The sequence below is a fragment of the Oncorhynchus gorbuscha genome, linkage group LG15 (genome assembly GCF_021184085.1).
Source record: "Oncorhynchus gorbuscha isolate QuinsamMale2020 ecotype Even-year linkage group LG15, OgorEven_v1.0, whole genome shotgun sequence".
In the NCBI taxonomy this organism is placed as follows: Eukaryota; Metazoa; Chordata; class Actinopteri; order Salmoniformes; family Salmonidae; genus Oncorhynchus; species Oncorhynchus gorbuscha.
This window is the reverse complement of record NC_060187.1, coordinates 70,098,414-70,112,814: the sequence shown is the minus strand read 5'-3', so window position 1 is coordinate 70,112,814 and position 14,401 is coordinate 70,098,414. Positions and strand designations below refer to the sequence as shown.

The window sequence follows — 14,401 nt, the reverse complement described above, 5'->3', positions numbered from 1 at the left end:
ATACAAGCAAGATCAACAGGGATTTTATTCACAACATCAATAGAAAGTATTTAGCTTGAAATACAAGTAATTTTACTTTGATTTGTCATTATAAAATGTACTGTATCTTATATGAGTTATATTTGTATCTATAAATTGCAGTTATCTGCCAAATAACATTTTACTTTTAAAAATAAACACATTTTGATACTTGAATGTAGCAAAGATATACAGTATTTTTGGCTTTACTTACTCCAGTCCACAGCCACATGCATAAATGCATAGTTTTGTTCAGAATATAAATAGCAGTTACTGTAGAAAATATTCCATATTATATTTCAGTAGCTTGTTGAAATAGCTTAAAGTTATCCCTTGAAGTTGAGTAATGCTCTTGCACCGCAGGCCAGTTGAGGACAAACAGATGAAAACAATGTCTTTGTCCTTCATTTGGGTCCAAGCTGATTTTTCTTTTTTCATTTGTGTCCAAGCTGATTCTCAAGGGTCTCCATCCTTTTTGACACAACCTCAAGTATTTACACATTAAGGAAGTTATTGATTTTAAACTAAACACATTTTTAAAGATACTCTGTGCATCCTAAATGGCAGCCTATTTCCTTTATAGTGAACTACGTTTGACCAGGGCTGATAGGCCTCTAGCCTATTTCCTTTATAGTGAACTATGTTTGACCAGGGCTGATAGGACTCTAGCCTATTTCCTTTATAGTGAACTACGTTTGACCAGGGCTGATAGGCCTCTAGTCAAAAGTAGCACACTATACAGGTAAAAGGGTACCATTTGGAAAGCATTCAATGTTATGGCAATATTAAAGACCTTATCTAAAGTATGTACACCACCACAGGGCTGTAAAGGATATTATTCTGGGTCAGTCTCCTAAGCTGTTCGTTGACCTGCCTCTGGAAGAGCATCATGTTCTCACACTTACACATATCTTGAGGGGAGGGTTTCTCTGTTCACAGACAGACACAGCATGGATTGTCTTTTAGGAATAGACTGACACAGATCAAGTGCAATACAATTATTCATTCCCAGAGCCTCACAATATACTGTACAATGATAGGCCTCCAATGGTATGGTTTCTGTTGTACTTCATAAGAACACCTGCAGGTGGCAGAGATGTACAGCATTTTCCCTCTGAACATAAAGTCCTTACCCGCTCCTCAATAAATATTTCCTGAAACGCAGTGCATGAGAGAAAATCGATCTAACACACATTATAAACTGGGTGGTACGAGCCCTGAATACTGATTGGCTGACAGCCGTGTGATAATAGCAATAAGGCACCTCGGGGGTTTATGGTTTTTTGTCAATATACCACGGCCTAGGGCTGTACACAGGCACTCTGCATTGCGCCGTGCATAAGAACAGCCCTTAGCCGTGGTATATTAGCCATGTACCACACCCCCCCCAGACCTTATTGCTTAAGTATAAATCATGATATGGAAGTCTAAGCACCACCTTCATAAACAATCTGATTAGTTTTAAGACTAGATGGGTTTTGGGGCATTTTTGATTCAGTATTTGTATTTATAGAATTCAAAATGTATTCGAGATGAGAGGATTTGTGCACTGTGCAGGAAAGTGTGAGAAATAATGAATAATGTGTAGCTGTGATGGATCTTTAATAAGAAAGTTATTTTAGAGTGTGTTTTATGCATTGGGTACCTTTACATATCCGTGACTTCAATTTGTCTGTAATTTCTCCCATGTTGCTAAAATCTTCAACATAGTACAAATGCTTATCATCTGGCTCGGAAGCAATTTCCCTGAGCTCCTCTTCGATTGCTTTACCAACACCAAGTGCATATATCGTGATACCTGGGGACAGTGAAGCAGGTCAGAAGGAAGTGGATGAATGACTCCTTTAAGAGAAGATGGTACTCTATTAAAGGCTCTTTAAATGGCTCTGCAATCAGATCAAGTTAAGCAAACACAACGTTATGAAACCGTACCAGCATCCTTTGCCTTAGTGGCCCATTTCGACACATCATCCTGGGATCGTCCGTCGGTGAACACGATGCTGACCCGTGGTATGTCGGGCCTGGCCCCCTCCTTGGCAGAGAAGCTGTACTCAAACATGTGACGCAGGGCAGCACCCGTCATGGATCCTTTGCCCATGTACTGCATCCGCAATACGGCCCTGTTGATGTCCCGGCCTGAGGTATACTGACCCAGGATGAACTCTGTGCGGACCTTACTGGAGAACTGCAGCAGCCCCACATGGGTGCCCGTGCCGGACACGTCCAGAGAGTCCACGATGTCGTTCACAAACCGCTTGACCAGCTCAAAGTTGGCCGGTCCCAGGCTCTTAGAGCCGTCAATTACAAATACCAGATCCATCACTCCATCTCCACACACTGCTTCTGCCATAGTAGAGACAAATAGTGTTGAGTCAAGTCACGACTCCCCAAATCAACTATACCATGGCAAGACAGCAGCAGAAAGTACTAGCCTACATTACTTAAATGAGGTCGCTAATAACTGGCTCATTCTACAATAATGGCCCAACATTATGAAGAACTGTGTACAGGTCAGGGGCGCAACTTTGGTTTTAGAAGTGGCGGGGACATATTTTTATTTTACATTTTTTAAATCCATTCCGATAATCACTCCCAACAGCCTACCCGACCGCTCGGAGGCGTCCGCATGGTCCTAAAGCACACAGTTGCCTCGTTTTGTATCACATTCCAATGACAAAACTGGGGGTGGGAACAAAAATGCAATTTCAGAATGTGGGGGGGACATGTCCCCCCATTCCCCAGTGAAAGTTGCGCCCCTGGTTCAGGTCATATTGAAATAGTATAAGGATAATTCTCATTAATAATGGAAATGTGTGTTCTCTACTCCAGGCTTCATGGTTCCACAGTCATTTCAATGCAACATTGGGTAATAATGTGCATGAATATCCATCTATCTACCTATCGAGAACTACTCTTTCTTCCTTCACGACATGTCCCTGTCACTGTCAAACGGTATGGAATATAACACCCTGGACTAGAGGGAGCATCAGGATTAACCATGACCTCATAATCACACTCATCCAAATTATGTAACATATAAATACCAGGATGGAAAAACTCTCTGTCACAGTCAGACCCATTACAAAAGAGGCAATTAAGTGTATATTTGAAGGCAGTCCAACTTCCCTCAGTCACATAAGCATTAATGCGTAACATTCATTCTAACATACCAATTCAAAGGGATGTGAATCCATTGGGCCAAAACAGCATTATGCATAGAGAAGATCCTCTTATTACTGTGCAATGTCCAAAAGATCTGTTACCACACAGCTGATAGGAAGACATGGAAGCAGGCCATTGACTTACTCTGGCAGGTTCTGTTATCAGGTCTGAGTTTGTAACCTTCTCGACATCGACACACAAATGAATCTTCAGTGTCCACACAGTCATGCTCACACCCATGGTTACCAAGGGAACATGGATCAATCCCTGCAGTAAGTAAAAGTGATCAGACCCAGTTGTTGAGGTCAATAAGCAAGACCTGCTAGTATGTTGAAATCTAAGTCAAAAATGGAATACAAGTTATATTTCTGTGTATTAGGTGAGACTGAGAGCATACACTATTCTAGTGTGAAGCAGGTGAGACTTACTTTTGCAGGCTTTATTATCAGGTCTGAGTATGTAGCCTTCATGGCATTTACAGAAAAATACATCTTCAGTGTTCACACACTCATGTTCACACCCGTGATCGCCAAGAGCACAGTGGTCAATCTCTGTGAGGTGTTAGTTACATCGGGTACAGAGATAGAAACAAGGCAGGAGAGAGAAAGGGACAACGCATGCTAATATTCTTTCAGGGAATTAACACTTTACACTGTTATATAGAAATATAACAGTGACTAACATATTCACTACATTCAACAAATAAATGCATTACAAATGTTTTCCTCAACACTGCCCACGCAGTGAGCACAGCACTCTGTTGCTGAGTCCTCCAGTGACTGATATTTTGAATGAACAGTTTACGATTGCTTTATTTGTTAGATTTAATATATTTTAAACCATTTTTAGAGGTGTACTGGCACTGCCATCTCAGGAGGGGGAGGTTGAGTACAGTGTTGTTAATAGCACAGTTACACAGTTCATATAAGAGCGACTGGATAAGAGCGTCTGCTAAATGACTTAAATGTAATGTAATGTAAATATAGCCAGGGTGATGAACTTACTGCTGCAGGTCTTGCCATCGCGGTTGAGAACATAGCCCCTCGTGCATCTACAGACGTAGGAATCAGGAGAGCTGACACAGTCATGCTGACAGCCATGATTCCCCAGGTCACAGTAATCTATTCCTGGGGGGGAAAGGTTTAGACACACATAGATTGGCTTGAATTCATACATTATTGTCAGGATGTTAACAAGAGATAAAGGAGGGAATAGGTGCCTTTAATTTGGAATTTTCTTTTTAAGCACTTACCATTTTGATGAACCCACAGGGTGCTTTCTGAAGTTAACTAAAATGTTTATTGTGCAATTTGCATCGGAACATACACTCTTAGAAAAAAAGGTGCTATCTAGAACCAGAAAGGGTTGTTCGGCTGTCCCCATAGGAGAACCCTTTGAAGAACCCCTTTTGGGTTCCATGTAGAAACCTTTCCACAGATGGAACCCTGGCTGTGTTATGATCTCTTTGTATTCTAACACCCTGGACACACTCCCCCATATTTCAGCAGCCAGTGAGATGATTCAAAAAGCACACTTCCTCTTGGAGATCTCCCCTATGCTACTCTGAAGTCTGAAGAGAGAACTAGAGAACTAGGGGCACGTCCAAATGTGGGTGGACTTGGACCTCCGTCTGGCAACAAGATAGACCAAATACTGTATTAGAGTTGGACTGATTTGGGACATTCATCCCTTCAACTGCTTAAAGAACTGATTGTGAACACTACAATAGTCAAGCATAGTTGCATCACTGAGCCAGTCCATGGACTGAAATGTAACCCAGTATAATAGACCATCAGATTTGAGCAATGAAAGGACAGATGGAAATCTGGAATTCAGGTTAACCTTCACAAGCAGATAAATTACTTTTTTTCAGAGTAAATTAATAGTTTTTTCTATGCTAACTTTAGTCACAAAAAATAAATAAATGAATGAACAAACGAAAGAGGAAAAACTAAGAATCTCACTTCGGCACGTCCTCTTGTCCTCGTTGAGTTCATACCCAAGCCGGCAGCGACACTCGTAGCCAAGTACCCCTGGCACCTTGGCACAGATGTGGGCACAGCCATGGTCCTCCACATCACACGGGTCTTCCACTACAGAACCAGGAGGACCACAACATAACATAACCCTTACCCTATGCCTCTGCTGCTGCTCCTGCTATCTCACCAGCCCTGGCACTGCACCGTCCCACAGGCAAACCCTAACCCAGCCAGCTAGGCCCCACTGATTCTGATTTACACCACTGACTTTTTTCCTTGTTCCCCTCTAGTGAATTTGTCTGTCCAAAAGCAACATATTGTCCATGTTCTTAGTCAAATGATGTGGTCAAGCCTGTTATAATAGAGTTGAGCACAGTCGACTAAGTTGCTCACTCACCATGGCAGGTCTTGCCATCAGAGTTAAGGGTGTAACCCTTTCTACACCGGCACATGTAGGAGGCTGGGGTGCTCACACAGAGGTGATCACACTGATGGTCCATCACAGAGCACAGATCTGTACCTAATACACACACACACACACACACACACACACACACACACACACACACACACACACACACACACACACACACACACACACACACACACACACACACACACACACACACACACACACACACACACAATACATCCTTAGAATCTCCATCAATATAATGAATAAAGCACATGAGTGTGTTGAGAGATGAACAGAGAGAAAACACCTCCACACAGATTGGACTGGAAGACGGAGGTGAGGGTCTCTATCTGGCTGAAGTTGGCCACCAGGTACACATGCTCCGAGTGGGGCTCACTCCCGATGACCCGCAGCGTGTTCATATCCACCCTGCCCACTCCGATGGCGAATATCTGGATGCCCGCCTGCCGGGCCTGTGCTGCCACCTCCTCCACTGTGTCTTGGGGGCGCCCGTCCGTTATGATCATGGCGATGCGGGGGATGTGCATGTCGGCGGGTCGGGCGCCCTCTGGCTCGGTGAAGGCTGTCTCCATGGTGTACTGGATAGCCAGGCCGGTCATGGTGCCGGTGGCCAGGTGGTCCATGGCCTTCACCGCCCGCTCCACATCTGCCTTGAATACAACAGTTCTGTGTTTGTTACTGTGGGTGGATTAGTTTTTGGGGGTTAGTTCTTGTTACAGAATGTTTCTGAGCAACTGTACTTGGAAAACCAAATAAACATATTGTAAAAAGAATAGAACAGTACTGAATAGTCCATCTGTTTCTTCTGCTCCCAGTCTCACCACACGGCACACATTTGGGAGGAAGGAAGTTCAGCCACATTGCAACATCCCTGTGGGTAGAAGTACTTTGCTCAAGGGCACAACGGCTATTCAGCTAAGTGCATCGAGAGAGAGAACCTGTTCTCTAGGCTACCTTGTTGCTGTTGGTGTCGAGACAGAACTTGTTACCCAAACTATATTCTTAGGGGGGGGGGAATGGTTTCAGAAGGGTTCTTCAGCTGTCCCCATAGGAGAACCCTTTTTGGTTAGTAAAAAACTATTTTTGTCTCAATGTAGAACCATTTTGGGTTCCATGTAGAACCCTCTGTGGAAACGGTTTTATATGGAACCCAAAATGGTTCTACTTGGAGCCAAAAAGGGTTTTACCTGGAACCAAAAAGGGACAGCCGTAGAACCCTTTTGGAACCCTTTTCTTCTAAGAGTAGTTTGTGGAGAAAGGGTTCCAGATAGCACCTTGTTTTCTAAGAGTGTACCTTGCTGCTGTAGGTGTTGAGGGAGAACTCGTTCTGCACCACGCTGCCGTACTGCAGCAGCCCGACGCGCGTCGCCTCCGGCCCCACGTCCAGGAAGGCCAGGATGTTGGTGATGAAGATCTTGACCTTCTCGTAGTCGCTGGGACGCACGCTGCGGGAGCTATCGATGATGAACACAAAATCCAGGGGCTTCCCTTTACACAGGCTCTCTGGGGAAAGACACAGGCTCTCTGGGGAAAGACACAGGCTCTCTGGGGAAAGACACAGACATTACTGGAGATATAGTAGGCCAGGCATACTAGTTGTGATAGTTACACAGGCTCTCTGGGGAAAGACACAGGCATTACTGGAGATATAGTAGGCCAGGCATACTAGTTGTGATAGTTACACAGGCTCTCTGGGGAAAGACACAGGCATTACTGGAGATATAGTAGGCCAGGCATACTAGTTGTGATAGTTACACAGGCTCTCTGGGGAAAGACACAGGCATTACTGGAGATATAGTAGGCCAGGCATACTAGTTGTGATAGTTACACAGGCTCTCTGGGGAAAGACACAGGCTCTCTGGGGAAAGACACAGGCATTACTGGAGATATAGTAGGCCAGGCATACTAGTTGTGATAGTTACACAGGCTCTCTGGGGAAAGACACAGGCATTACTGGAGATATAGTAGGCCAGGCATACTAGTTGTGATAGTTACACAGGCTCTCTGGGGAAAGACACAGGCATTACTGGAGATATAGTAGGCCAGGCATACTAGTTGTGATAGTTACACAGGCTCTCTGGGGAAAGACACAGGCATTACTGGAGATATAGTAGGCCAGGCATACTAGTTGTGATAGTTACACAGGCTCTCTGGGGAAAGACACAGGCATTACTGGAGATATAGTAGGCCAGGCATACTAGTTGTGATAGTTACACAGGCTCTCTGGGGAAAGACACAGGCATTACTGGAGATATAGTAGGCCAGGCATACTAGTTGTGATAGTTACACAGGCTCTCTGGGGAAAGACACAGGCATTACTGGAGATATAGTAGGCCAGGCATACTAATTGTGATAGTTACACAGGCTCTCTGGGGAAAGACACAGGCATTACTGGAGATATAGTAGGCCAGGCATACTAGTTGTGATAGTTACACAGGCTCTCTGGGGAAAGACACAGACATTACTGGAGATATAGTAGGCCAGGCATACTAGTTGTGATAGTTACACAGGCTCTCTGGGGAAAGACACAGACATTACTGGAGGTACAGTAGGCCAGGCATACTAGTTGTGATAGTTACACAGGCTCTCTGGGGAAAGACACAGGCATTACTGGAGATATAGTAGGCCAGGCATACTAGTTGTGATAGTTACACAGGCTCTCTGGGGAAAGACACAGACATTACTGGAGATATAGTAGGCCAGGCATACTAGTTGTGATAGTTACACAGGCTCTCTGGGGAAAGACACAGACATTACTGGAGATATAGTAGGCCAGGCATACTAGTTGTGATAGTTACACAGGCTCTCTGGGGAAAGACACAGGCATTACTGGAGATATAGTAGGCCAGGCATACTAGTTGTGATAGTTACACAGGCTCTCTGGGGAAAGACACAGACATTACTGGAGATATAGTAGGCCAGGCATACTAGTTGTGATAGTTACACAGGCTCTCTGGGGAAAGACACAGACATTACTGGAGATATAGTAGGCCAGGCATACTAGTTGTGATAGTTACACAGGCTCTCTGGGGAAAGACACAGACATTACTGGAGATATAGTAGGCCAGGCATACTAGTTGTGATAGTTACACAGGCTCTCTGGGGAAAGACACAGGCATTACTGGAGATATAGTAGGCCAGGCATACTAGTTGTGATAGTTACACAGGCTCTCTGGGGAAAGACACAGACATTACTGGAGATATAGTAGGCCAGGCATACTAGTTGTGATAGTTACACAGGCTCTCTGGGGAAAGACACAGACATTACTGGAGGTACAGTAGGCCAGGCATACTATATGTGATAATTACACAGGCTCTCTGGGGGAGAACACAAATAAAGCCTTAATGGAAGTATTGTACTGTATATAGGCTTACTGTAACTCTAATATAGTATTTACAGGGGGAGAACACAAAGAAAGCCTTAATAGAAGTATTGTACTGTATATAGGCTTACTGTAACTCTAATATAGTATTTACAGGGGAAGAACACAAAGAAAGCCTTAATGGAAGTATTGTACTGTATATAGGCTTACTGTAACTCTAATATAGTATTTACAGGGGGAGAACACAAAGAAAGCCTTAATGGAAGTATTGTACTGTATATAGGCTTACTGTAACTCTAATATAGTATTTACAGGGGGAGAACACAAAGAAAGCCTTAATGGAAGTATTGTACTGTATATAGGCTTACTGTAACTCTAATATAGTATTTACAGGGGGAGAACACAAAGAAAGCCTTAATGGAAGTATTGTACTGTATATAGGCTTACTGTAACTCTAATATAGTATTTACAGGGGGAGAACACAAAGAAAGCCTTAATGGAAGTATTGTACTGTATATAGGCTTACTGTAACTCTAATATAGTATTTACAGGGGGAGAACACAAAGAAAGCCTTAATGGAAGTATTGTACTGTATATAGGCTTACTGTAACTCTAATATAGTATTTACAGGGGCTCTCTGAGGAACATACAGTAATCTGACTGGAAGTAGTCTTACTATACGGTATATAACTGATATTTACATGGGCTCTCTGTATGAAGAAACCATACGTTTCTGGGTACAGATGGGGTCTTACTTAAAGTACTGTTGTACATAATTCTGACACTGTCTGGTTGATTCTTCCTTTTTGAGTTTGGACAGTGATTATTACTTTGTGTGCTCAGTTAGTCAGCCTGAGAGCAGGGGAAAGATTCTGAGTTCTCTAGTCTCCAGTAATCATCTGTAAATCAATCAACACTAAACTAAGCCTGGGAAAAGACAAGAAGAAAAGCCTCTACATGCTCCATATATCCCTCTAGAGAGGACCAGTTCCCCTGGTCAGACATTGATTTTACTTGATCTTTACTGTAAGGGGAAATACAGACCAATTATGAATATACATACTGTACTTATGCACACACATAAGGTCTGTATATTCCATTATCTTGTACTGTATATTCCATTATATTGTACACTATATCCCATTATATTGTACTGTATATCCCATTATATTGTACACTATATCCCATCATATTGTACTGTATATTCCATTATATTGTACACTATATCCCATCATATTGTACTGTATATCCCATCATATTGTACTCTATATTCCATTATATTGTACACTATATTCCATTATATTGTACTGTATATCCCATTATATTGTACTGTATATCCCATCACATTGTACTGTATATCCCATCATATTGTACTGTATATTCCATTATATTGTACACTATATCCCATCATATTGTACTGTATATCCCATCATATTGTACTCTATATTCCATTATATTGTACACTATATTCCATTATATTGTACTGTATATCCCATTATATTGTACTGTATATCCCATCATATTGTACTCTATATTCCATTATATTGTACACTATATTCCATTATATTGTACTGTATATTCCATTATATTGTACTGTATATTCCATTATATTGTACTGTATATTCCATTATATTGTACTGTATATCCCATTATATTGTACTGTATATTCCATCATATTGTACTCTATATTCCATTATATTGTACTGTATATTTCATTATATTGTACTGTATGTCCCATTACATTGTATCGTATGTCCCATTATATTGTACTGTATATTCCATTATATTGTACTGTATATTCCATTATATTGTGCTGTATGTCCCATTGTTTTGTGCTATATGTCCCATTATATTGTACTATATGTCCCATTATTTTATGCTATATGTCCCATTATTTTGTGCTATATGTCCCATTATATTGTGCTATATGTCCCATTATATTGTTCTATATGTCCCATTATATTGTACTGTATGTTCCATTATATTGTACTATATGTCCCATTATATTGTACTGTATGTCCCATTATATTTTACTATATGTGCCATTATATTGTACTGTATGTCCCATTATATTGTACTATATGTCCCATTATTTTGTACTGTATATTCCATTATATTGTACTATATGTCCCATTATATTGTACTGTATGTCCCATTATATTTTACTATATGTGCCATTATATTGTACTGTATGTCCCATTATATTGTACTATATGTCCCATTATTTTGTACTGTATATTCCATTATATTGTACTATATGTCCCATTATATTGTACTGTATGTCCCATTATATTGTACTGTATGTCCCATTATATTGCACTATATGTCCCATTATTTTGTACTATATGTCCCATTATTTTGTACTGTATGTCCCATTATATTTTACTATATGTCCCATTATATTGTACTGTATGTCCCATTATATTGTACTATATGTCCCATTATATTGTACTGTATTTTCCATTATATTCCATGCATTCCACTATATTCCATTGTATTTGTAATTGTATTTAATACTCTTCCTCGGGTCCAGCAACATGAAGGCAGTTATATACAATTAAAAATATTACAAGAAATTACATAACTCTTTACCCAATACATTTAGTGCGTTCCCTCAGGCCACTACTCCTCTATCACATATTTACAATACAACATCCATGTGTACATGTATGTAGAGTACATGTCTTATCATGTGTATGTGTGTCTATGCCTGTGCATGTCTGTTCACAGTGTATTTTTATCTGTTTTTTAAATCTGATTCTACAGCTTGCATCAGTTACCTGATGTGGATAGACTCCTATGTAGTCATGGCTCTATGAAGTACTGTGCACCTCCAATAGTCTGTTCTGCACTTGGGGATTGTGAAGAGACCTCTGGTGGCATGTCTTGTGGGGTATGCATGGGTGTCCGAGCTGTTTGCTAGTAGTTTAAACAGACAGCTCGTACATTCAGCTTGTCAACACTTCTTAGAAAAACAAGTAGTGATGAAGTCAATACATTTAAGGGCCAGCCGTGCTGCCCTGTTCTGAGACAATTGTAATTTTCTGAGGTCCCTCTTTGTGGCATCTGGCCACACGACTGAACAGTAGTCCAGGTGTGACAAAACAAGAACCTGTAGGACCTGCCTTGTTGATAGTGTTGATTGTGACACAAACCACAGTATTTAGCCAGCACCACATTTCCTTTAGTACCAGTAATCTCTGCTGGTCTTACCCACTGAGTTGGACTGGATGGCCGAGTCGTTGCGTCCTCTGGACAGGATGGATGGTCTGGGACGGCGCCTGTCTCTGTGGTCCACTCGGACTGCATCGCAGCAGAGCAGGCAAAAGAGCCCGAAGGCCAGAGTCCTCATCCTTGACCAAGGGGACCCACGGACAAATGGGTGGACAGACAGACAGCAGCTGGTATAACAATTGCAGAGACAACCAACTCAACCTCCAGTCCTGAGGATGAGTGCACATCAACAAACACTGCCAGTCACTGACAGGGAGACTGGGGATGGGATGTCAGTCAGACTCTAGAGGAATTATAAATAGGAAGTACTTTCACCTCCTGCCTGCCTGAAACCACAGCTTCAGATTTCACCTCATTAACCCAGAATGGTTGCCATGTCACAGCCGTACAGTACGATTAGCGCTGTGTCCCAAATGGCCCTCTATTGTCTATAATGGTCAAAAGTAGTGCACTTTATAGGGAAAACGGTGCCATTTAAGACGCAGCCTAGAGCTACAATGTATACAACACATTCCAGACCTAAGCTACCAGTGAGGGAGGTCCACAATCTAATATAAAAACATTCACCAGTTCCCTTCAGTTTATGAACTGAAATGTAACTGAGTGTCTTCCCATAGAGTTATTGATACATGGAACAAAACTCCACTCTGAGTTGAGATGTTACAGTGATTTAAAGTGGTCTATAATACACAGCAGACTGTTCCTTTGTCAGCCATCTGTTATTGCTCCCATTTAGACCGCTTCATACTGCTGCTACACACAACACTCAGGCAGCTGTTGACTGTCCGGGCCATTCTGACAGAAATAGAGTAGTTGTGTTCCATGGCTTTAAGAGACATAGCCATGCCCATTCTAGAACACGTATACCGTTGTTCCATTTAACTAAGTCAGTTAGGAACAAATTCTTATTTACAATGACAGGCTACACCTGGCCAAACCCAGATGACGCTGGGACAATTGTGCACCGCCCTATGGGACTCCCAATCACAACCGGTTGTGATACAACCTGGATTCGAACCAGTGTATCTGTAGTGATGCCTTAGAGCCTGAGATGCAGTGCCTTAGACCGCTGTGCCACTCGGGAGCCTGAGTGACAAGCTGATGACACTGAGTTGTTCCTTAGTCTGTTCACAGGTTTGAGCTGCATAGGTGTACCAGACATGTTTATGACTGTCAGTGACCAGAAGCAAGCAGGGTCACACACTCATGGAAGATCCTGTTCAACTACCACAGCTGCACAAACATTAGGTAAGTGAAAAACAAGTGAAAACAAGAGCCAGGACATGCCAGAGATGGATATAACAGTTGTTACTATTACTCATTCAGTCTGTAATTGAAAATGAAGATGGACCATATACAAAAACATCAAAATTACAAACTACAGTATTTTTTTAAACAATTGTGTCATGGCCATATTGTACTTTGTCATCTTATGTTGAATCTCAATCAAACACAGTCGAATGTGGCATCTGAATCATGTTTACCATATGTTTACTTCTATTTAAAACATGTATTGTCATCTTCGAGCTTAGATTCTGTGTGGTAAACACGACATCTGTCATGGGGTTTCATGCTGCAGTGTGACAACACTAACTATTGAAAATAACATCAAAATATCAAAAGTCTCCTTACCTTAATATCAAAATAAAGTTTTGTGAAAAGATCGGTCAGTAAATCTAAATTAAAGGTTGTAATAAATAAGTAAAGCAGGAAAAGGAAATCCACCTGGTTGAGTGAGTCAAGCTGGTGACTTGTGGTCGTGCAGTCAGTCAGAGAATATGCAGATGTTCTTTCGCTTTCTCGCTCTCTCTCTCGCTCTCTATGCATTAGACTTGCCCCCTCTCCCCTGGGACTGACTGATTCTGTATTTACTCTTAGCTGCCTTACCTCAGTCTGGCTCTAACCTGGGGAGGGAAGCCTCCTATTGGAGACATTTGGAGAAAAAAAAAATTATGGATCAAATCTTCCTGTTTTCATACAGTAGGTTATCAGTTTAAACTATCATTTCAGTATGTGAATCACAATCAAGACATCTTCAACTGAGCCGACCAAGCATTTTGGTAACCACATGATCTTCTTTGATCAGAAATAGTGACCAATAATCAAACAGATATCCCATCTATTGTTCTTACATCTGACAAACAGCAATGTGAAAAGGCGATAAGTGTGTCTACAACTCAACTGTACTGTACATTATTCAAAGTAAATGACACGCGTATTGGTTTTGCCAACTACTGTCCTGCTCCAAT

General features: G+C 41.7%; 1 protein-coding gene across 5 annotated transcripts; it reads right to left on the bottom strand.

Annotated features, from left to right (window-relative positions):
* Nucleotides 1-7: 7 nt before the first annotated feature.
* On the bottom strand, nt 8-13,910 carry LOC123997912 (matrilin-2-like). Of its 5 annotated transcripts, none has more exons than XM_046302630.1 (13): nt 13,785-13,910; nt 12,132-12,271; nt 6,890-7,140; nt 5,882-6,245; nt 5,557-5,679; nt 5,145-5,273; nt 4,185-4,307; nt 3,609-3,731; nt 3,325-3,447; nt 1,951-2,361; nt 1,664-1,816; nt 855-947; nt 8-508 (listed from the first exon to the last, which is right to left on the bottom strand). In XM_046302630.1, the coding sequence occupies exons 2-13, from the start codon at nt 12,268-12,270 to the stop codon at nt 453-455; spliced, it is 2,088 nt and encodes a 695-aa protein (XP_046158586.1). In that variant the 5' UTR covers nt 12,271; nt 13,785-13,910; the 3' UTR covers nt 8-452. The 5 variants fall into 5 exon arrangements, with proteins under 5 accessions (XP_046158586.1, XP_046158589.1, XP_046158588.1 ...); XM_046302633.1 differs by having other exon boundaries at nt 6,890-7,119; XM_046302632.1 differs by having other exon boundaries at nt 12,132-12,361; nt 13,785-13,879.
* Between the last annotated feature and the right edge of the window lie 491 nt (nt 13,911-14,401).